Raw genomic sequence first — 25084 nt, forward strand, 5'->3', positions numbered from 1 at the left:
AATCGAAAAGTAATCGAAACCGAAATTCAGAACCTCTAACCGACGTAATTTTCCCGTGTCGGTTATTTCGGTTTTTTAATCCTGTTAATACTTCCCCCTTAAAAACATAACTGCGTGTGTAGCCACGTGACTCCGCCCAGTCCAGTCAGTGGCATAAAAGCAAAACACGGAGGTGAACGCCGGTTCAACACATAGTGATGGCGCGTGAGCGGTGAGCCTTGCGTCTTGACTAAACTTTGTCAGTTGTATTTGTTTTATGGTTTGGACATTCAAGCGATTAGACGATCGGATGTGTATTATTATATCGAGCTACCGCGCTCGCATAGATATATCTATGCCGCGCTCGCGCAGCTGCATGTGGCACGAACACTCATACAAACAGCTGCGCAAAACGTGAAGATCGCGCGCACACAGAGGAACGCAGAAACTTGTCGTCAGCGCTGTCCTGTGATTTATCACTAAAATAGCTTAGAAACTCAAAAGTTATAGCATCTATTTTTTTCTACTTTTGAAGGAACTATTTACAACCCACAGCTTCACAATTAATAGAGAGACGGTATGACTAATTCACACACGCAATCACTACTGGTACTGTGCTAATTTATCTTTATCTGATTTACAACGAGCAGAAACCTGTAAGAAATGTTACAAACCATAGATAAAATAACTGCTGATAGTGAGCTATGATGTCAGATCACTCTTTCAACAGGAAAAAAAATATCCCACCTTAATAGTCAATCATAGGCTATTTACTGTACAAACCTTGTCAGTGAACTATGAGGGCAAAAAAAAAAAAAAAAAATCAGAAATAAAATAATCGTTCATTAATCGTAATCGAGGTAAAATGTTCAATTAATCGAGGTTTTGATTTTAGGCCATAATCGTCCAGCCCTAGTGTTATTCACCTATCATTTCCCTCTGATTTTAGTGATAATGTATGGATAGAGTTATGTTTAGAAGTAGGGATATGGTTATGATTAAAGGTGCCCTAGATTCAAAAATTGAATTTACCTCGGCATAGTTAAATAACAAGAGTTCAGTACATGGAAAAGACATACAGTGAGTCTCAAACTCCATTGTTTCCTCCTTCTTATATAAATCTCATTTGTTTAAAAGACCTCCGAAGAACAGGCGAATCTCAACATAACAACGACTGTTACGTAACAGTCGGGGTGTACGCCCCCAATATTTGCATATGCCAGCCCATGATCCCAACATTATGAAAGGCATTAGACAAGGGCAGAACGTCTGGATGTGCACAGCTGAATCAACAGACTAGGTAAGCAAGCAAGGACAATAGCAAAAAATGGCAGATGGAGCAATAATAACTGACATGATCCATGATATCATGATATTTTTAGTGATATTTGTGAATTGTCTTTCTAAATGTTTCGTTAGCATGTTGCTAATGTACTGTTAAATGTGGTTAAATCGTTTCTTACTGTATTCACAGAGACAAGAGCCGTCACTATTTTCATTTTTTAAACACTTGCAGTCTGTATAATGCATAAACACAACTTCATTCTTTATAAATCTCTCCAACAGTGTAGCATTAGCCGTTAGCCACACAGCATAGCCTCAAACTCATTCAGAATCAATGTAAACATCAAAATAAACACTGTACTTACGCGATTAGACATGCTGCATGACGAACACTTTGTAAAGATCCATTTTGAGGGTTATATTAGCTGTTTGAACTTTTTTTATGTTGTTTAAGGCAAGCACGAGCTCTTGGGGCACGGAGCACGAGATTTAAAGGGCCACACACCATGAATCGGCTCATTTCTAATTATGCCCCAAAACAGGCAGTTAAAAAAATTAATAAAAAAAAAAATCTATGGGGTATTTTGAGCTGAAACTTCAGACACATTCAGGGGACACCTTAGACTTATATTACATCTTTTTAAAAAAAGTTCTAGTGCACCTTTAAATTTTTAGACAGGAATGTTGTTCCATGATCAACAAAATATGTTGACCCAAGAACATGCCTAACTCAGAACCGTTGCACTCTATCAGTGAGGTTTCCAGTCCTTTGGCTATTTGTGAAGGACCCACAGCAGGCATGTGTGAAGTCCATTTGGAGAAACACTGCTTTAAAAGTCCCCTGAAGGACTGCTACACAACAAACAAATGAACAAAGCAAAGCTCAGTTCTCACCTGCACTTGGAGTATGTGTTGGCCTTTTCTCAGCGGTCCAGCTGTCTTTACCACACCCTGCTGGTCTATGCTGAAGGGGATTGTCTCATCACCCTTCAGAATACTAAAGGAGTAAGGGGGCCCATTTTGGGGGAAATCATTGTCTGTCACATTGAGCTGTAACACACTGGCCCCTGAAGGCAGATTCTCCTACCGAAGAGAGAAAAATACCAGAATCATTCCAACAGGCCTGAGAGATTACACCATCACCTCTCACTGAGAGCTCAGGCATGGAGTAAGAAAAGATGTGTAGGATTTAATTTGCCCTACTCTACAGGAGAGCGTGGTCTTGCCTGGATGACGAGACTGTAGTTAGCCTGAGAGAAGACAGGGGGATTATCATTCACATCAGACACCGCAATGTTGATTACAGCGCTGTCGGACTTGGGGGGATTTCCACTGTCGGAGGCCAGCACGGTCAGCATGTAACTCGCTACCTAATTTAAACAAGAAGAAAAAGGTGGAGTCATCCTTGGCTTTTGCAAAGGAATTAGAAACACTGTTATCAAGACTTGTGAATATCATTTCAAAGCCCACCTTTCTGTAGTGAAGGGGAAGATTATTCAAAAAGCATTACCTTTTCCCTGTCCAACTGATGGGCAAGTCGAAGTTCACCACTGACTGCATCCATGAGGAAGGGACACGATTGGCTGTTGTTCTCAATGGAATAATGAATTTGGTTGTTTAAATGCCCATCAATATCATTTGCTAGTACCTAAGGAAAAGGATCATTACACTTGATGAAAATCTGTTTATCTCACATAAACTATATATGCCACATATTTCTAAATTGGTTTAGCAACACAATCAAAATACCATTTCATCATTTTAATTAGATTGATGCATACTGCTCACACAAAACATGCCGGCACTATGCCAGGGTGTCTGGAGTGGTTGTCATGCAGTTATGCGTTTGGTATTCTGAGTGATTTTTAGCATGTTACTACGTATGTGGTTACCAGGGCACTTCTAGATGGTTGCTAGTGTGTTTGGGGTGGTTAATAGGTAAATAGGCTTTGTGATTGGTAAAACAGATCATATTGTGATGTGAAAGTGAACCTGAAACTTAAAACATAACTACCTATGTACCTTAAAGGGTTAGGTCGCCCAAAGTGAAAATTCTGTCATTAATTACTCACCCTCATGTCATTCGAAACCAGTAAGACTTTCGTTCATCTTCAGAAACCAAATTAAGATCTTTTTGATGAAATCTGAGAGCTTTATGTTCCTCCATAGACAGCTGCGCAACTACCACTTTGATGCTTCAAAAAGTTCATAAAGAGATTGTAAAACTAATCCATATGAATTGAGTGGTTTAGTCCAAATTTTCTGAAGAGACTTGATCACTTTATTTGATGAACAGATTTAATTTAGGCTTTTATTCACATATAAACATTGATCAATGAACATAAACAGAAGCTCAACCGAACCTGAATGAAGAGCAAGAACAAACCTCTTGCAGAAGCTCAAACGTGCTGCGTAACACACGAGAATGAACCTCATTGGTTCTCACACATCAAGCAAACATGCTTGAGCTTCCGTTTACCACAACAGATGTGCGAGATGATGAATGTTTATATGTGAATAAAAGCCTAAATTAAATCAGTTCATCATATAAAGCGATCGAGTCTCTTCAGAAAATTTGGACTAAACCGCTCAACTCATAAGGATTTAGTTTTATTTTAGTTTTATCGCTTTATGAAATTTTTAAAGTGTCAAAGTTTCAATTGCGTAGGCTGTCTATGGAGGGACAGAAAGCTCTCAGATTTCATCAAAAAGATCTTAATTTGTGTTCCGAAGATGAACAAAAGTCCTACGTGTCTGGAATGACATGAGGGTGAGTAATTAATGAGAGAATTTTCATTTTTGGGTGAACTAACCCTTTAATGCAAACATTTGCAAAACACTTACCGTCAGCACTGTGCTCCCGAGTCTGGTGTCCTCGCTGACTACAGCCGAGTAGATCTTCTGGCTGAACACAGGGCTGTTGTCATTGATGTCAATGAGGTGAATGGTAACAGTAGCTGTGTCACTGAGCGACTGTTTCCCTCTGGCGGTGGCCTTCACTGTCAGGTAGTGCTGCGGAGACACCTCATAGTCCAGCGGCTCCATCACAAAGATGTCACCTGCAAACATAAACATTCACTAGATCCCCAAATCCACAGTGGAGTCCTCTTTGAGTCAGAGGGGAAACTGTGTGTATGTGCGTGTCACCTGTCTGTGAATCAATTCGGAAAGCTCCTTGCTCGTTGCCACTGGTGATAGAGTACGTTGTCTGGGAAGTCATTTCCCTGTCCCTGCTTGCAGCAAAGACATTCAGAAGCTTAGTCCCTACCATAACATCCTCAGGAACTGTGGAAACATAGTCCCTGCGCTCAAAAACTGGTGGATGGTCATTAGCGTCCAGCACTGTCACCACTACAGAGCTGAGAGAGGAGAGTCTATGAGGAGAGCCTTGGTCTGTAGCACGTATCCTCAGCACATGCATGGCCTTCGTCTGTTTGTCCAGGGACCTTTCTAAACTGATAATTCCTGAGGTCTCCTCAATTGAAAACATACCTCCGGCAGAGTCCTCAAACGAGTAACGTATTTTTCCATTTATCCCTGGAGATGAAGAAACAAGAAAGACTATTAAGAGTTCTGGAGGTCTCCATTAGATTTCTAACAGCTGTATTTGATTTGTGGCAGCATGGGACTCTCTGATGTGTAGGCTGGGAACAGGTTATTATTGGTGGATGAAGGCTGTCTGAGAGTAGTTTTATTTTATGCTTAGTTCTCAGTTCCCTGTAATGTTTTTTTAGTTTTCACATTTCTGTGAATCAATTTGTTTAAAGTGTTCATTTCAGCAAAAATCTTTGAATCCATTGAGTCCTTTAAGTGTTCACAGAAGTCCCCTTTCCTTCCTTTCATTTGAAGCCAGAGTTTTAGCAGAAATTGTTGAATTCTTTGTCAGTGAACAATATACTGTTAACTCTGAACAAAATACAATATACTATACTTGTGTTTAAATTTTAATATGCCAGAGCTGTGGCACAGTGGGCTGTTTAAAGGGTTAGTTCACCAAAAATGAAATTCTGTCATTAATTACCCATCTTCATAATGTTCCAAACCCGTAAGATTTTCGTTTCATCTTCGGAACACAAATTAAGATCTTTTTGATGAAATCTGAGAGCTTTCTGTCCCTCCATAGACTACGCAAATGAAATTTTGACGCTTCAAAAATCTCATAAAGAGATCGTAAAAGTAATATGAATTGAGTGGTTTAGTCCAAATCTTCTGAAGAGACACAATCGCTTTATATGATGAACAGTTTGAATTTAGGCTTTTTTTACATCAAAATGATGCTTTAAAGAGCTCAAGCATGCAGACGACAAAACAAACAGAACGTTATCGTCCACTGGTGTGAATGCTAATATACTTATTCTTATAGTTTTCTTTTTCATTATTTAGTTTGAACGGGCCTTAAAGGGTTAGTTCACCCAAAAATGAAAATTCTGTCATTTATTACTCACCCTCATGCCGTTCCACACCCGTAAGACCTTCGTTAATCTTCGGAACACAAATTAAGATATTTTAGTTGAAATCCGATGGCTCCGTGAGGCCTCCATAGGGAGCAATGACATTTCCTCTCTCAAGATCCATAAAGGTACTAAAAACATATTTAAATCAGTTCATGTGAGTACAGTGGTTCAATATTAATATTATAAAGCGACAAGAATATTTTTGGTGTGCCAAAAAAACCAAAATAACGACTTATTTAGTGATGGCCGATTTCAAAACACTGCTTCAGGAAGATTCGGAGCAAAAATGAATCAGTGCATCGAATCATGATTCAGATCGCGTGTCAAACTGCCAATGGCTGAAATCATGTGACTTTGGCGCTCCGAACAGCAGATTCGATACACTGATTAATTTGTGCTCCGAATCTTTCTGAAGCAGTGTTTTGAAATCGGCCATCACTAAATAAGTCGTTATTTTGTTTTTTTTGGCGCATCAAAAATATTCTCGTCGCTTTATAATATTAATATTGAACCACTGTACTCGCATGAACTGATTTAAATAAGTTTTTAGTACCTTTATGGATCTTGAGAGAGAAAGTGTCATTGCTCCCTACGGAGGCCTCACAAAGTCATCGGATTTCAACTAAAATATCTTAATTTGTGTTCTGAAGATTAACGAAGGTCTTACGGGTGTAGAACGGCATGAGGGTAAGTAATAAATGACAGAATTTTCATTTTTGGGTGAACTAACCCTTTATGACACTCTTCCTTGCTCCTCAAATACATAAAACATTAGCCTATTCATATAGTGTTTCTTAAGTAAAGAAAATGCTCAACTTATTCAAACAACCAGTTCAATTACCCCTGTACTGCAAACAAGCAGAGACTGTAAAAATGTGTACGACACTTCACTTCATGGAGTTATAAGGTTTTATCGACAGTTTGAGGATCCAGTTGGGTTACGATGTTTAGGACAGGGTTTTGCAAAATTTAAGGGTGACAAATATCAATGATTTATGAAAACAAATAATGAAATATGGGGATGCAAGGTTTCTGCCCAACAGCGATTACATTTTTAATTTTATTTATATAGTAATTGTCTTACAGTATTTAAGCATTAGAGTGAAATAATAACAATCATTAAAAAAAAAATTTTCTCCTCACTGCATTATTAAATTTTGCATTTACTGTAAACAAGAGAAGCAGCTTCCTGTGCTGTGATTTGTGGTCTTGTAATTAAAATTCCCCCCTACTTAATGACAAAAATGAAGTCTAAAATAAAAAGACACATTGCTGAGAAGAGTAAACATTTAAAATTTAGACCTAAATTGGGTAGGAGTGGGCAGAAGAATGCCATTATATCATTAAGTCATGAGTGGGTTGAAATGATAACAATCTGAGGAGAGTGGCAGGGTTTGCGATGAATCCCAAGTGATGCAAAAATTAGTCTGTTCCTCTAGTCTAATCTGTTTCATGACATAGTGAGGCAGGGTGCCAGAAATATGATCTAATTGCTTCTTGTTGGGTTAATTTGCAGTTTATATACAAAACATACTTGTTCATATGCTCATTAGTGCAATGAGAGCAGACCTTGTTGTTTGTGTCGCCCGGTCGTCCAGCCTAATTGCCTCTGACTAATTAACGCCTATGAAAATCCTAGGATGACAGCTGAGTGAATTGGAATTAATCACTTCACAATCTCCTCTCCAATCAGCACATACTCATAAACACATCCTGTTGATGATAATTCATGAAAGAAACACTAATTACAAGACATCCACCTGGCAGTTGTTTACTTTAGTTGTTAGTGGCCACAATAATGTTAATAATAAAGACAGACGGGCCTCCAAGTGATCAGAAGCTTCGAAGAGTAATGATGCGGCAGAGATCATTACAAAGGAGACTGGGATCTCGCCATCTTCCAGATGGACAAAAATAATGGAAATGTTACAAATTTGAAGTCAAACAAGCAACAGGCAATGTGCTTGAGATGTCAAAGAAGAAAAAGTGATCTGAACTGTACTTACAAGGCAGAAAATGTCAGATTATCTGTGCAAAATTAGAGTGTGGACTACTGCGAGAAAGTAATTGTTACCTTTGCAGGGAGCTAAGACAATTATGCACAAGGAGCGAGGATCATACAGTATTCATATGTTCCATTGCACGCTACATGCTGAGTGAAGACAAGAGTGATGAAACGCCACACAGAGCACAGACTAATAACTACTAATGCAACAACTGCTTCAATCAGGTTACACTGCTGGAAACAACTACTGTACATCTAACTACAATCTAACATTGTTTTTCATGATTGTATAAGGGAATTTGCACAAACAAGGTTACCAAATAATAGAAATGGTTGCTTATGTTGAAAAGTTGTTCATACCAATATCTGCATCGAAGGCTTCTAGTCGTGCCACGTACGTTCCAGGTTGTGTATTCTGAAAAATGCTCACATGATGTGGGTCAGATGTGAATCTGGGGGCATTGTCATTAACGTCATCAACCGTGATGACCACAGAAGCTTGGCAGAAGCGATTGCCTCCATCCACAGCATGCACAGTTAGGTTGTACACATCTGTCGTCTCTCTGTCCAGGGTTACCAGCGTTTTTATCACACCTAGAAGAAAAATACAAAATTGTAAAGTTTAATTTAAAAGTTTGGGGTCAGTACTTTTTTTTTTTTTTTTTTTTTTTAGAAATGAATACCTTAATTCAGCAAGGATAAAGGATACAGCAAGGAAAATAAAGACATTTATAATATTACAAAAGGTATACTTCAATTAAATGCTTTCTTTCTTATTCATCAAGAAATCCTGAAAATCACAGTTTACACAAAAATATTAAAGGATTAGTTCACTTTCAAATGAAAATTTCCTGATAATTTACTCACCCCCATGTCATCCAAGATGTTTGTCTTTCTTTCTTCAGTTGAAAAGAAATTATGGTTTTTGAGGAAAACATTCCAGGATTTTTCTCCATATAGTGGATTTCAACGGCTACCAACGGGTCCAAATGACAGTTTCAGTGCAGCTTCAAAGGGCTCTACATGATCCCAGCTGAGGAATAAGGGTATTATGTAGCGAAACAATTGGTCAAATTTATATAATTTTTAACCACAAATGCTTGTCTTGCACTATCTCTGAGATGCGCCACGCATTACGTAATCACGTTGGAAAGGTCATGTGTGACGTAGGTGGAAGTACCATGGTAGGGCGAAAAACTCCATCTCATATTCTCCTCCAACTTCAAAATCGTCCAACATCATTGTTTTACCTTTCTTTTCTCGATACTTCCATCTACGTCACGCTGCCAAAGTGATTACGTAATGCGTGGTGTATATAATTTTTTATTTTTCTTCAGAAAATGACCAATCGCTTCACTAGATAAGACCCTTATTCCTCAGCTAGGATCGTGTAGAGCCCTTTGAAGCTGCACTGAAACTGGAATGTTTTCCTCAAAAACCATAATTTCTTTTCGACTGAAGAAAGAAAAACAAACATCTTGGATGACATGGGGGTGAGTAAATTATCAGGAACTTTTAATTCTGAAGTGAACTAATCCTTTAAGCAGCACAGCATTGATGATAATAAGAAATGCAGAAAATATAAATATGCATATTTGAATGACTTTGAAGACTGGAGTAATGATGAAAATTCAGCTTTGCCATCCCAGAAAAAATTACATTTTAAAATCTATTAAAATAATTAAAAAATATATTTTAAATTGTAATAATATTTCACAATATCACTTATTCAAATAAATTCAGCCTTAGTAAGTATAATGAGACTTCTTTCAAAAACAAAAACAAAAACTTTTGAACAGTAGTGTTTATTTTAATACACCAATATGTACTACATGCCAGCAAGATAAAGATGGGCTCCCCCTGTTGAGTCTTGGTTCCTGCCAATGTTTCCTTTTAATCCTGCTTACATCTTAGGGAGATTTTTTTTACCGTTACTGTCATGCTTTGACTTGTTTACTTAGAGTTGGATTATTGGATTATTCCATGTAAAGCGGCTTTGGAACAATATTGCGAAAATCACTATTCACATTGAACACTGAATGCTTTAAAAAGTCAATAACGACCAGGACTGATAATCACAAGATTGTGGACTTGAACCTGGCAAAGAGTGATCAATGGGCTACTGCCATTATGTCCTTGAATAAGATACTTAACCTCTTGCTTTAGATAAAATGCAGACTAAATGACTATATATTTCCAGTTTGCTCATTTTACCTGTTTTGGTGTCAACTGTGAATGATTCAGCTCCGCTGCCACTCAGCTCGTACGTGATTTCCGCATTTGTCTGGATATCTGCATCAGTGGCTGAGACTTGAAGAATTTGTCTTCCTTCAAGTGCATCTTCAGGAACACTTTGCACATACACATCCTAAGAACAAAAGTGGATTTCAATTTAAAGTGACACTGCAGAAGTGGGTGTTATCTAAACTCTGTGAAAAATGTGCGTATTCATTAAAAGTTCTCTGCACAGTCTGAGCTCAGGGACTATTGAATATACACATACCTTTTCACAAACTGGACTGTTGTCATTTGCATCAAGGACAGTGATCTCTACGGTAGCCTTTGTCACAAAGGTTCCATCGGTGGCTGTGATGTTTAAAAGATAGAAATCTCTCTCCTCCCTGTCCAGGGTTTTGCTGACAGCGACCACCCAAACACCATCTGTGTGCTTCACATCAAACAGACCCTGCGGGTCTCCACCTGAATATATTAAACAAAGAAAAACTTTGGTCTAATCAGAAATATTTAATAAGAAGATCAGCAGTCAAATCATCATGCGTTAAGCATCATTCTAAACAGCTTGGGGAATAATTGTATTTCTAGCTGCATACAAGATACTAATCAGGCGATGTAATGAAACTGAGGACAATAACAAGATGCTCTGAATATCTCTAATCAGCGTTGGTATAATACAGAACACTCATATACATATCATAGATTATTCATAACATCCAGCAATTGAGCTTGTGACATTAGATCTGTAATTTCTTTGCGACTATCCAAAGGTTAATAAACACCTCAGAAAATTAGCATGTTGAAATGCCAATACCAGTTTCTTTAGAGGGATAGTTCACCTAAAAATGAAAATTTGGTCCATTTCCCACATAAATCTATCGTATGGATTTAGACAAAGGGTTTTCAAACTGGTCCAAGGAGCCGCAAGGGAATTGTAGCGGACCAAGAAGGAAAACATAAAAGAAAATATTTTACACTATGTATTTTTAGGGTTGTAAAAGTTTAAGGTATTTAAAAAATCTTAACATTACTTTGGAATAATAGGTATTGTGAAAAGCACTTTACAAATAAATCTGAATAAAATGAACAGAACTAAAAATGTTTCACTATTTTATTTAGTTTGCTTTTAGTATAGTCAAAATAAAAGACATTTGCTTTTATAATATGATGCATATATAGCTGCCTTTATATTTAAGCAAAGCACGTATTATCTGAAATGTAATGTACAAACTCTATAGAACTGTATTATAAGTTTTTGAGCTTGACATTCTCTGGTCACCATTTGATTTCATTGAATAGAAAAGAGCAGTCTGGACATTCTTCTTCTTAAAGGATTAGTCCACTTTTAAATACACTTTTCCTGATAAATTTACTCACCCCCATTTCATCCAAGATGTTCATGTCTTTCTTTCGTCAGTCGAACAGAAATGAAGGTTTTTGAGGAAAACGTTCCAGGATTATTCTCCTTACAGTGGATTTCAATGGCTACCAACAGATTGAAGGTCAAAATTACAGTTTCAGTGCAGCTTCAAGGGTTTTAAATGAATCGGTCATTTTCGAAAAAAATACAACCGTTTATGCTTTATAAAAAAATATCGCCTTGAACGTACTTTCCGCTTCCGCATTCTTCATAACGCTTACGCTGAATGTCCTACACCTTCCCTATTCAAGTTACGAAAAAATCCAAACTGGCGCCGCGTTCGTTCCGTAAGTAGAATAGGGAAGGCGTAGAACATTCAGCGTAAGCGTTATGAAGAATGCGGAAACGGAAAGTACGTTCAAGGCGATATATTTTTTATAAAGCATAAACGGTTGTATTTTTTTTCCGAAAATGACCGATCGATTCGCTAGATAAGACCCTTATTCCTCATCTGGTATCATTTAAAGCCCTTGAAGCTGCACTGAAACTGTAATTTTGACCTTCAATCTGTTGGTAGCCGTTGAAATCCACTGTAAGGAGAAAAATCCTGGAATGTTTTCCTCAAAAACCTTCTTTTCGACTGACGAAAGAAAGACATGAACATCTTGGATGACATGGGGGTGAGTAAATTTATCAGGAAAAGTGTATTTAAAAGTGGACTAATCCTTTAAGTACCTCTTTTTGTGTTGCAGGAACAAAAATAGCACAGGGCATGAGAGTAAAAAACAATGACAATCAAGGAGATCTCCATAATTCTATTACTCTCACTAGTTTAATTTGTTAGCATGAACAGTGTACCTGTGATAAAACAGCTGAACCTCCTGTTGACCTCCTCGCTGTCAGAATCAGCACAGTTGAGAATGGTGACAACTGTGCCTGGTGTAGACTCGTCTTCTCTCACAGTACCTTTAAAAACTGCTTCAGCAAATAATGGAGGATTGTCATTTGTGTCCAGAACTGTCACTTCTACAACAGTAGTGCCTGTCATATGTAGCCCTTGGGCTCTGTCTGTGGCCACCACTGTGATTCGATATTGGTCTGTCTTTTCTCGGTCTATCTCTGTGAGGGTGGTTATCCAGCCCGTCTCACTGTCCACTGCAAACATCTCCAGAACATCAGGGTGCTCCTGGATTTCATGCAGAGTATAAGTGACCTGACCATTCAGCCAAGAATCCAGATCAGTGGCCTTGACCTGCACTACAGAAGTCCCTTCTGGTAGGTTTTCAACAATATATGACTGATAAGGGAAGGACTCAAATTGTGGGCTGTTATCATTGACATCCTTGAGATGGATACTCACATCTATAGTTGAGACCATTTCCATGTCATCTTCAACATCTCGAACCTGCACTGCAAGCTGATACCATTTGATAGTTTCATAGTCTAGTCTTTTTGTAAGTGTTAGCTTTCCAGTACTGCTGTCAATAGCAAAGTCCTCATCTTTGTTACTCTCTGGGGTGTTCCCACCAACAAGGCTGTAGATCACAGACCGCTCACTCTGGGCTGGGAAGATATCCATCTCAGTTCCGACAGCCAGGTCTTCTGAAAGCTCCAACCACAGTGACGGCTCTGCAAACTTTGGGATTGATGTTTCAGGGGGAACTATTCTAATTGAAACAGGAATAATAGATTGCTTTGGTGGGTTTCCAGAATCTTTAGCCTTCACAAAGAAGGAATACAGGCCAGTTTCCAGTCCAATTAGACTTTCCTTTGTGATAATCGCACCACTAAGTGGATGAATTTCAAAGTGCCCTAAATTAGAGTCCGTGGTATAAATGATATCAGCATTACTTCCCTCATCTTCATCTACTGCAGATGTTTTGATCACTGTTGTACCGATGGGAGCATCTCCTGGCACAGTAACTTTATATTCTGAGAGCCTGAATTTGGGTGAATTGTCATTCACGTCAGAGAGAATTACAATAACGGTACAAAAGCCTAAGCGCCCACCGCCATCTTTAGCCATTAAACTGATGCTAATCACTTCCTCTTCTGGGTTTTCTCTGTCAAAACCATCTACTGTGTGAATCCGGCCATCATCATTGATGGTAAATTTATCCCTGGCGATATCATTTACAATGAAGAATGTCAATTGTCCATATATCCCTGGGTCGTTGTCAATGGCTTCAACTTGTCCAACCAACGTACCAACTGGAGAGTTCTCAGGGAGCTCAATAAGATACTCATTCTGGGTAAATGATGGGCTGTGGCCATTCTCACCCATCACATAGATTTTTGCCTCAGCAGTACTTCTGAAAACACCATCGGTTACTGACAAAATTAAGCTGTAGAAGTGCTCAAGAGACTGTCGACTGATGTTGGCAATCACAATTTCTCCACTTGACGCATCAATTGCAAAGATATTGTTGTCATTTCCAGACAAAATAGCATACTCCAGCTGACTGGTTCCACTGCTGTCAGCATCATATGCTTTAACACAGGTCACAAGCTGCCCTGGAGAAGAAATCCCACTTATTGTTGCATTATAAAGCTGCTGTAGAAAAACAGGTGGGTTGTCATTAAGATCAGTTACATATATGATCACCTGGACCTCAGCAGACAGCTGAAACGCTCCACCATCAATAGCTTTTACAATCAGTTCATACTGCGATTGGGTTTCATGGTCCAATAGTCCTGCAGTCCAAATGACTCCACTCTCAACATCTATTCTGAAATGATCTGAAGTGGCTCCATCCTTTTCATATAACTGATAAAACAATACTGCATTGCTTTCTGTGTCAGAGTCCATGGCTGCCACTTGTAACACAGAGATTCCAGTTACAACCGATTCAGAGATGCTGATGTTATACACTGCCACTTCGAATTTGGGTGTGTTGTCATTGACATCTTCCAATATGATATCTACAAAAACATCAGAGTTGGCCCCGGTTAGACAGTCTGTCGCCTGGACACTCAACCGATATGCGGGATGAGCCTCATAATCCAATGGCTGGATGACTTCAATGAGTCCCGAATTGAAATTAATGTAGAACTGATCGAATGGGTTCCCTTCACTGATGCTGTAGAACGTACAAGGTCCTGCAGATTGATTGGCCACGACTTGGAGTATAGAAGTACGAACTTGCACATTCTCAGGGATAACAATCTTGTAAAAAGGTCTTTCGAACACTGGTGTGGCTTTGTTCACCACTGAAATAACTACCTCAGCTTTTGAGAACAGCGGTGGGTTGCCTCCGTCTTGCGCGGTGATGTTAATGACGAACTTGCCAATGTTTTCAAGCTCTAAAGGTCTCTTAAGGGATATTTCTCCAGATGGGCTTACTTGAAAATATTTATCATGCCCTTTCAAATAGTACGTAACCTCTGCATTTCTGCCAATATCTTTGTCCACGGCGGTCACCTTCCTGAAAACTGAACCCACAGTTTTGTCGATCTGAACAACGGCGCTATAGGGCTGATCGACAAAGACAGGGGCATTATCATTCACATCCTCAACATGCACTCTCACAAGCATGTGGGCGGTGCCATTCAACCTTGACTTTTTTGTAACCTCAACAAAGATTTCAAATAAATTCTGGTCTTCGCGGTCAAATGGGATGCCTGTGGAGAAAAGCACTCCTGATGTGCGTCCTATTTCAAATTTGTTGTTAGGGTTGAGAATAGAATAAAACAAAGGCTCATTAACTCTATTTCCAACTACAGAGAGGATTGCCAGGGTCTTCTTCTCTGTTGAGTTTTCTTGTACATAGGTGGTGATAACTTCCTGAGTGAATTTCAGATTGTGACCTTTATTATCTTTAACATTGACTTTCACAGTTGCAGTGCCAGTAAAACTTCCATCAAAAACCCAGACTGTCAGTCTGTACCTGCTTCGCAACTGTGTAGCATTTTGGACAAAAATATCACCTGAAGTTGGATCAAGCAGGAATTTGTTCCCTATGTTGCCATCTACAAGTTCAAAGCGTAGTTTGGTGTTTGGCAGCATGTCCTCATCTGTAGCCTTTACTGTTGTCACTTTAACCCCTTTGTAGGTTGGAAGGAGGAGTGTTGTCTCATATGAATCCTGAGTGAATTTAGGAGCACAATCATTGACGTTAATGACCTGTATAGTCACATTGGCTGTGTTTTGAGCAAACAAACGTGGCATCCCAGTGTCATGGACCTGAACTGTGAAGTTAAACACCTTTCTCTGCTCATAATCCAGGTTACTGAGAGTCTGAATAGCTCCAGTCCCAGAATCGATAGAAAAATAGTTATGAGCGAATGGCTCCATAATCTCATAGACAAGCCTGGCGTTTGAGTGCTGATCAGCATCTGTTGCACGGACAACAAGCGGAACGTTCTGAGAGGTCAGAACCACACTTCTGACAGTGGCCGACTCACTGATGAAGCCAGTAAATTCAGGTTGAGTGAAAACAGGAGCATTGTCATTTTCATCCTTTAGATGAATGCTTACTGTGACACTGCTTGACATTTCAGCCATGTCTGAACCTTGCACAATCAGTTTATATGAAGAAAGGGTTTCAAAGTCCAGTTTTTTCCTTGTGATGATAGCACCAGAGTTTGAATTGATGTCAAACGCATTGTTCACATTTCCCTCTTTGATCTGATAGAAGATGGTTGATTGACTGTAAGCAGAGATTGAAGTTACAAAACTTCCAACAGGAACAGATTCACTGATTTCAGCCAATACTGAATTGAAGGGGAACTTCGGCTTGGTATTATCCGAGATAGTGACTGTGACCTGGACGGTTGTAACCACACTGAGAGGAGGTTCTCCTTTATCAGACGCTTTTATTAACAATTCATACTGGTCTCTGAATGCACGATCAAGTTCCCTTGCAATTGTTACAATGCCTGAAGACTCATCAATGTTGAAGGAATTTCCATGATTTCCTACACCATCAGAGAGAAAATATAAAGCTTAAAAATAGAGCAATTGTTAATGTATTTGATACAAAATGTATTATTTGTGGTACACTCTAAAAAATGCTGGGTTAAAAACAACCCAAGTTGGGTTGAAAATGGACAAACCCAGCAATTGGGTTGTTTTAACCCTGCGGTAGGGTTAAATGTTTGCCCAACCTGCTGGGTAGTTTTATTTAACTCAACTATTGTTTAAAAATTACTGTATTGCTTAATTAAAATTAACCCAAAGTATGTTGGAAATGAACATTTATTAATGTTCAATGAATAATTATTAAACAATAAATATTTATTAAATTGCTTATTAATAAATTTATATTAATAAACTATTAAACTATTAAATTTATATTAATAAAATATTAAAGCTTATTAATAAACATTCACCTTTTGTCTATTATTGTTGCCTCTAATTGCATCTGGTTTTTAATTTCCCAACTATTTTGGGTTCATTTTAAGCTAGCCATATAGCAATTTTTAAACAATAGTTGGTTTAAATAAAACTACCCAGCAGGTTGGGCAAACATTTAATCCAACCGCTGGGTTAAAACAACCCAATCGCTGGGTTTGTCCATTTTCAACCCAACTTGGGTTGTTTTTAACCCAGCATTTTTTAGAGTGTATTATTAGTGTATATTATATATAGGATGTCCATAAATAAATAAAAAATTAATAATATTTGGGTCTTTTTACATTGCCAATAAAACTTCCAATGACTTGACAGAGTTAGTAAAGATAAGCTGTACCTGAATCTATGCTGTAGAGGATTTCAGAATTTAGGCCTTTGTCTTTGTCCAGAGCGGTGACCTGTAATACCGATGAACCAATCGCAGCTGTTTCAAACACATGGGTGGTGTACTGAGAGCTGGTGAACCATGGTGCATTGTCATTACTGTCCTCCACGTTGATGATCACTCTCACAACATTACTCTTCACAGGCACACCTTGATCCCTAACCTGGAATAATGTATTAACAGCTGTTAAATGCAGTCCTAATACCTAGTGTAGTGGACACAAAAAAAAAAAAGTTTATACATGACCTTACCATTATTGTGAGGATATGTCTGCACATGGTTTCATGGTCCAGTTTTTCAGCAGTGTACAGAAAGCCTGTCCCAGGATCGAGACGAAACTTCTTCAGGCTAAGTAAGTCTGTGCTGCTCAACAGTGTGTAGGATAATTTGTTCTTCTCATCTTTATCTGTTGCATTTATTTCCAGTATCTTCATACCAGGCAGAGTTTTCTCTGGAATACTTATCTCATATTGGTTTTGGCCAAATTGGGGGCGATGTTCATTTGAGTCAAGAACTTGAATTATGACCTGTTTAACAAAGCACAATCCACACAGTAAATATGGTTCATATGTATCTGTTAAACATTATATTATATATTTAAAGTATATGATTATTTATATTAACCATAATGGGTGGAGAGATCAGTTGAGAATCAAATGGGATACAAAGGATACAAAAAAATACTTAAAAAAGTCAAAATCATATTTAGATTTACTTTTTTTTTTTCTTTTGGAAGAAGTATGTTTACTCAAGCAACAAGAACATATGGACACTCAGTATATATTATTTGACCTGAAACACAAATTTATGAAAATCTTTAATTCACACAGACCCTGAAACTACCCACAAGTAAGAAGCCCATTATAGGATGACAAACTGCACAGAGTGCAATCTCCTGGAGGGCAATGCTCTCTGCAACAGGAGAGATGGGCTGAAGGCTGAAACGGAGCTCTCTTTTAAAACATTACTCCCTCTCACATCATTCTTTGCCTCTGGGTCTGCTCACACTGATGGATGAGTCTCACACTGTGACCTGATAAGGCTGGCTGGCTTGGCTGATACATGCAGGTATCGCCCAAGGAGAGGTATGTTCACACCATGACAAAAGGACAATGGTAACTTGTACATTAGAAAGACAGCAGTGAGTTTGACTCCAGCCAAGTGTGTCCAATAATATCTCAGTATGCAGGTGCCAGGGCACATTCCAGCTACTTTTTTTTACATGAAATTTAATATTTTCTATTAAGAATAAATCTGATCTTTCTGGAATATGGAATGTCATGTGTATCAAGAGAAATGAGAGAAATTTTTACAACTATATTTCTTTCTTTTTGCTACTTTTTCAACACGTGATCAAAAAGATATCAAGCATTCAGAAATAAGCTAAATGATATGTTCACTTTGTGATGAGTTTAAACCTGGCATTCATTGTGTGTCATATAATCTTGTTCATCCTTTGCAATTTGAGCAGTGGTGAAATGAATAGGTAATACTAAGCAACGAAATAATTATCCTGTGACAATACAGAACCACGCGTACACAATCTTTGTCAAAGCAAAGATGTGCATCATTTTTCTTTTCTCTCCATCCATTATTCAACCAATCCAATTTTACAAATGCATGGGCAATTTCTTGGTAAGTGCCATTAAAGACAAAACACCTGAGTGCTGATAGATCTTGTTCCATCTGTTGCTTCAACAGTGAGGTTGTAATTTGACTGCCATTCAGCATCTAAAGCTCCAGCGATGATGATTGTGCCACTCGCTTTATCCACATCAAAGCGGCTGTCAATGTTTCCACCTGTTAGTACCAAAACAAACAGAGGCCACATATAAATGCTGTTCACTAAGGTGGAATTTTTGCATAATATAGAATTTGCATTAGCTATTAAAGTGGCAAACGTTCAAAGAAAGTAAATATTGTGCAATATATCTCCAACAGAATATAAATTCAGAACTCTTTCTGGTAGATGTGACAGGAAATAATGCTAGAGCTGTAAGAAAAATAAAAAGCAATATTTCTATTTATCAGCAGATACCTGCTGTACAGTTCAGGTCACAAGCCATCTGTAGGATGTGAAAAACTTCTTTAACATGTGTGACTCCTTGTGAAGCAAGAGTAGAGAAACAGGAAAAGAAAGGCAGATAAGGCAGACAAAAGGCACCAGGGGGAAAAACAGGGTTTTTTTTTTTAATAAGATTTGAAAGCTGATTAGAGGAAAATCAAGGTTGGGTTATTGAAGAGCATCTGAACATCTGAACTTTAAAAGCTGACGTATCAAGAATGACTAAGGATTACAATACATTGTATTTATTGGCTATTTCTTTTTCAAAAGAGCACTTCACCCAAAAAAAATACAATTTTGTCACCATTTATTCACCCTCATCTAGTTCCAACCCTTATGATGTTCTTTCTACCGAGCATAAATGGAGAAATGTACTGACAATTTTTTTCCACCATGCAATTACAATAAATGTGAACTGAGGCTTTCAAACTTCAAAAAGAACCATAAAAGTATCATAAAAGTGATACATGATGACTTGTGTGATATGTCTTCTGAAGCCATTCAAAGACATTTTGTGAGGATTAGACTGAAGTTTAAATGAAATTAAAACCCCAAAATGAATTTTGTCATCATTTGCTCACCCTCAAGTCGTTCTAAGCCAGTATACGATTTTTTAAGAATGTTGGAACCCATTGACTATCATATTATGGAGAGAGAGAAAAAAAAAAAGACATTTTTCAAAATATGTTCTTTTGTGTTAAACAGACAAAAGAAAGTCATAAAGCTTTGAAACACATTAGGGTGAGTAAATGATGACAGAAATTGCAATTTTATGTGAACTAACACTCGATTCATGATAGAAGTTCAAGTAACAATGCCCATGCATAAATCATTTGTCATCGATTCTGGAGTTTATCTCATTTTTATAGAGAAATGATTAGTTCACCCAAGCAGTGTTTTGAAATCACCCATCACTAGATATTGTTGAATAAAGTTATTTAGTTTTTTTTTTGGCACACAAAAAGTATTCTCATCGCTTCATAACATTAAGGTTGAACCACTGTAGTCACATGAACTGTTTTAAATATAACTTTAGAACCTTTCTGGGCATTTGAAAGTGTAAATTAACTTGCTTTCAATGCAGGCCTCACTGAGCCATCGGATTTCATCAAAAATATCTTAATTTGTCTTACGGGTGTGGAACAACATGAGGGTGAGTAATTAATGACAGAATTTTCATTTTTGGGTGAACTAACCCCATTAACAGACCACTGGAGTGGAAGATTATCAGTGAATAACAGCGTACATTTTAGGATGTTCTTCACTTAAAGCTACCGTATGACTTCAGTGGGCTTGAAATGTATCACATGAGTCATATGGACACTTTCATGGAAACATTATCTATGAATTTGTGTCCTTTTTGAAGCTTGGAAGCTCCCTATTCAAATTAATTGCATGAAATCCAGCATACTCTCAAAAATGTCTCCTGTTGTGATTTACTGAAGAAAGAGAGTCGTGTGGGTTTGGAATCACATGAGCGTGACTAAATGTCAGAATTTTAATTTTGTAGAAATATTCTTTTAAGGCTGATTGTAGAGCTTTATATCTTTACCTTTGATTGTAAACCATACAGGAGATTCAAGTGGCTGAGCGCTGATGACTCCCACCATATGGGCCACTGGATCATTCTCCATCACAGAGAATGAGAGCGGAATCTCCTCAAACGCCAGCGGTTGTTTAGCCAGCTTAGGCATTGGAATCCACTCAATGTGCAACCGACAGATGGATGACTTTGAAGGCTTGCCATTGTCTGATGCTTTAATCTGCAAGACAGCAGTGTGAGTGTTTTACCTTGTTTTTGACATAGACATGTCAAGACACTATTTCTATACTGTATGGGGCATACTGTATTATTTTGTTAACCGTATGTTAAAGGTGCTACAGAGCTATCTTTTCGTCAACTGAGAAACCAAAGACTGTTAGTGAGTTTTTTAAATGAGCGCATGCGTAAGAACAACCCCCTCCTTCACCGCTCATTTCGAGGAAACGCCGCCCAAAACTCGTGCATGAGTATTGGAACACGAGTGTTTACCACCGGCATTCGCTGTGTCGTGTTAGTGGATTCATTATGTCAGACTCACCGCAGGTAACTCATAATCTGCAGTTGTTACACCTGTCTCCTGACAAAAACATTGCATGCAGCGCCTGTGGAGTGTGGAAAGTTACTGGAGCGCGCAGCCGCGCATGTCTCGCACAAGGAACGTCATGGCAGTGATTGACAAGCCAGAGGGCCAATCGTTGATTGGCTGATGTTTTTAAAGGTCCCGTTTTTCGTGGTTTTCGTGGTTGAAGCTTTGATTGTGTTTATAGTGTGCAATATAACATGTGTTCATGTTTCGCGTGTAAAAAAACACAGTATTTTTCACATAATTTACTTATCTGTATACCGCTGTTTCCACTGTCATAAAAACGGGCTGATGACTTCCTTGTTCTATGAAGTCCCTCCTTCAGAAATACGTAACGAGTTCTGATTGTGCCAGCGGTTCCTGTGTTGTGATTCGACAGCTCTGAGCGCACCGTGCCCAGAAAAGTCACGCCTCTTACCATAACGTGGAGATGCACGCGCTCAGTGTTATTGTAAACATGTCTTTAATTTTACCCTATCAATTTGATCCGGAATCAGACCCGGTGATTGGACTGCGGGATGAAAATAACAGCGTTTCGACAACATGGCGACAAACACACTCTACAAACGCAACTCTTGTGTATTCCTGTGGGCGGAGGTTAGTCAAAAAACTGTTTTAGTGACGTCATTAAAGAAGGAAGTAGAGGGATGCAGTCCAAACTGGCCGTTCGATGTAGGCGACTTCTGTTAAATAAAATATCTCGCTTGGCATTGAACTTTGAGCTTTAAAATTTTACAGATTTTATTTATACTCTAACAACAACATTACACACTAACTAAAGTTTGAAACATTGGATCACGAAGAACGGGACCTTTAAGGCCCTACCTCGTGCACAGATGATGTATATTAATATTATTCCTTTCAGTGCACCTAATAAATAGTCTTATATCAGTTAGTAAAGACAGTTTCAAGTAATATTGCAAAAATGTATAAAACAAAACATCCTCTGTAGCACCTTTAATGGGTGATTTATGCCACAATATTTATTAAATTTAATTGTCCAAGTTAACAAAATATTCTATCATTTAGAAGTTGCATTCAAAATCCACTTGGATCCAAAATATATGCAGGGGGGATGTGTCTATTCATTCTGAAGCCGCAAATACAACTCTATTAAGCCAGACACCATTTGGAGTCTAGGAATTGAAATAAACGTACCGTGAGAATATGATACTCCCCTGCTGAAAAAGCTTCTTTGGAGAACACAAACCCAGTTGTGTGCTCAATGAAGAATTTTCTGTGCTCTTCACCCTCCTCGATTGTGTATGAGATATCAGAGGAGGGACTCTCATCTCTGTCATAAGCAATCACTCGATAAATTGGCTCCCATTCGACTGCCTCTGGTCGTTCCACCAGCTTGATTTTAAAGATCTTTTCCAGAAACTGGGGACTGTTGTCATTTTCATCCAGTACGTTGACTATCACACGAACCAATGTAGACTTGGATGGACTGCCATCATCCGAAACAGTGATCTGTTTAAGAAAAAAATAGATCTCATGCATGAGTGCTTGAGAAGCTACTGCCAAAGCAAACATGAGGGAGGCATAAAATGTATTAAATTAAATGTAAACTTCAATATATCTTCAACATAAACAGTTCACCCAAAAAATCATGTTCATCATGTTGTTTTAAACCCATATGGTGTCATTTTTTCAGTGAAAAACACAAAATTAGAATGTCTCAAAAGAGCATTTAATTCATGAATCAGACAAAACATAGTGTATGGACTACTTTTATGGTGCTTTTTGTGTCCTTTTTGGAGCTGGACATATGTGGTCACTATGTTCTATTGATGTGTGAAGAAAATTGTAGATTGAAGAACCTTTGTCTTCTGTGGAAGTAAATACAATGCAATGGCATGAAGCTTACTTCAAGAAGATGTTCTGCTTGCTTTTCTCTGTCCAGTTTCCGTGATGTTGTTGTCACCAACCCTGTGCATGAAATGACAAATGGTACATTTCAGTGTGTTTCTTCCTCTGAATAAGAAAACTTTCTATCAGTAATAAAAGATTCAAGCTGTTCTCCTCATACTGGGTTAGTCCTAACTAAAAAAAGAAACATTCAGGCTTGACAGATAAAACTACAATACATTTTGTATTCTCCTCAGAGAGTGTTTCCTTCATGTATTTTTTGCAAAAGAGAGAGAGAAAAGAGAGAAAGAGTCACAGTTTAGAGTGTACTATGCTCACTGTTCTTGGAAACGCTCTCTGAACGGTCACAATTCTTCTTCAGGAAAACATTCAGTTCTCAATGTACCAACTAAGATCAGTCTGTTCAATTGACTTTGGCAGCAAAATCCTTTGAAAAACTTTTTTTACTTGTACTGTTGAGACTTTAAGCTAAGCTGACTGAGTGTGGCAAGTAATTTGGTGGAGGAGAAATCAATTGGCGCGTCAAATTAATTAGCTGCATTCATTACTTGTGCTGCTCAGAGAATGTAATTAACCAGATGGTGTGAATATCAATTATGTCTATATACTGTATAAAAACTTCAGAAAATATATTTCATGTCAAAACTTATTTTATGTTCAACATATGTATTATTTACATTCATACATTTTTGAAATCCCTCACAGGTGTGGACATCACTCAAATTTTGTGTATATATTCAAATAAATGGTAAAATGTTTTAAATTGTGTTTACCATTAGTTACCATTGCTTCTTACTGTATTCACGGAGACAAGAGAGCCGTCGCTATTTTCATTTTTAAACACTTGCAGTCTGTATAATTCATAAACACAACTTCATTCTTTATAAATCTCTCCAACAGTGTGAAATGTTAGCTTTATCCACGGAGCACAGCCTCAAATTCATTCAGAATCAAATGTAAACATCCAAATAAATACTATACTCACATGATCCGACGCATGCATGCAGTATACATGACGAACATCTTGTAAAGATCCATTTGAGGGTTATATTAGCTGTGTGAACTTTGTAAATGCACTGTATTATAGTCGAGAGCTCGGGGGGCAGGGAGCGCGTGATTTAAAGGGGCCGCAGCCTGAATCGGTGCATAGTTAATGATGCCCCAAAATAGGCAGTTAATTAAATTAATTTAAAAAAATCTATGGGGTATTTTGAGCTGAAACTTCACAGACGCATTCAGGGGACACCTTAGACTTATATTACATCTTGTAAAAACTGGTTCTAGGGCACCTTTAAAATTTTGAGTTAATACCACGAAGTCAGTTGGTTTAATCAACAGAAATTCAAAATATCATGCTATCTAATCCACATTAATTACCAACATTAAGTTGATTTGACAAAAAAAAAAAAAAATGTTCTAATAACAAATCATGGAAATATTTTTTTACAGTGTATAAATATAACTTGAAAATTCTTTTTTTTTTTTTTTATACATATTTTAAATACAAATACACATGCTGGGATTTAGAAATTTTGATGAGAGACATCAATTTACCTGTCTGGGAGTTGATGGCAAAAAATCCCTGTGGATTTCCACTGGTTATTTTATATGAGAGATTATCACTTGATTCAGAGTCCAGGTCAAATGCTTGGATCTGGATGACAGAGACGTCTTTGGGAGAGTTCTCAGATACAGAAGGGTAGTACACAGGCTCTGTTGTCAGAGGAGCATTATCATTGACATCTTGAACCTTGATGTAGACCTCCACAAATGAAGAAAGTGGCACAATTCCCTGGTCTGTAGCATAGACTGTGAGCCAGTAATGATTAGTAGTCTCACGATCAAGTGTCTCTTGTGTCCTTATAATGCCTGTGACAAAGAAAAGAAGAAGGAACATGTTGCACTACATGAAGCACTTTAAATATTTAGACTGAGACAGCACCAACGGTGCTGCCATAAAATCTTG

The 25084-nt window shown here is 38.0% G+C and overlaps 1 protein-coding gene across 3 annotated transcripts in view; it reads right to left on the minus strand.

Annotated features, from left to right (window-relative positions):
- The window catches only part of fat1b (FAT atypical cadherin 1b), a 45144-nt gene that overhangs the window by 12758 nt on the left and 7302 nt on the right, over positions 1-25084 (minus strand). For all 3 annotated transcript variants that reach the window (XM_048176662.1, XM_048176664.1, XM_048176663.1), the window contains exons 3-18: positions 24673-24987; positions 23117-23178; positions 22405-22719; positions 20673-20883; positions 18716-18855; positions 17307-17582; positions 17008-17218; positions 12176-16234; positions 10226-10422; positions 9937-10090; positions 8083-8316; positions 4411-4800; positions 4108-4322; positions 2774-2911; positions 2490-2633; positions 2158-2346 (exon numbers count right to left, since the gene is read on the minus strand). In XM_048176662.1, the coding sequence (XP_048032619.1) occupies positions 2158-2346; positions 2490-2633; positions 2774-2911; positions 4108-4322; positions 4411-4800; positions 8083-8316; positions 9937-10090; positions 10226-10422; positions 12176-16234; positions 17008-17218; positions 17307-17582; positions 18716-18855; positions 20673-20883; positions 22405-22719; positions 23117-23178; positions 24673-24987 (7250 nt within the window). The remainder of the gene's footprint in view (positions 1-2157; positions 2347-2489; positions 2634-2773; positions 2912-4107; positions 4323-4410; positions 4801-8082; positions 8317-9936; positions 10091-10225; positions 10423-12175; positions 16235-17007; positions 17219-17306; positions 17583-18715; positions 18856-20672; positions 20884-22404; positions 22720-23116; positions 23179-24672; positions 24988-25084) is intronic.

This window comes from Megalobrama amblycephala, linkage group LG23, assembly GCF_018812025.1.
Source record: "Megalobrama amblycephala isolate DHTTF-2021 linkage group LG23, ASM1881202v1, whole genome shotgun sequence".
In the NCBI taxonomy this organism is placed as follows: Eukaryota; Metazoa; Chordata; class Actinopteri; order Cypriniformes; family Xenocyprididae; genus Megalobrama; species Megalobrama amblycephala.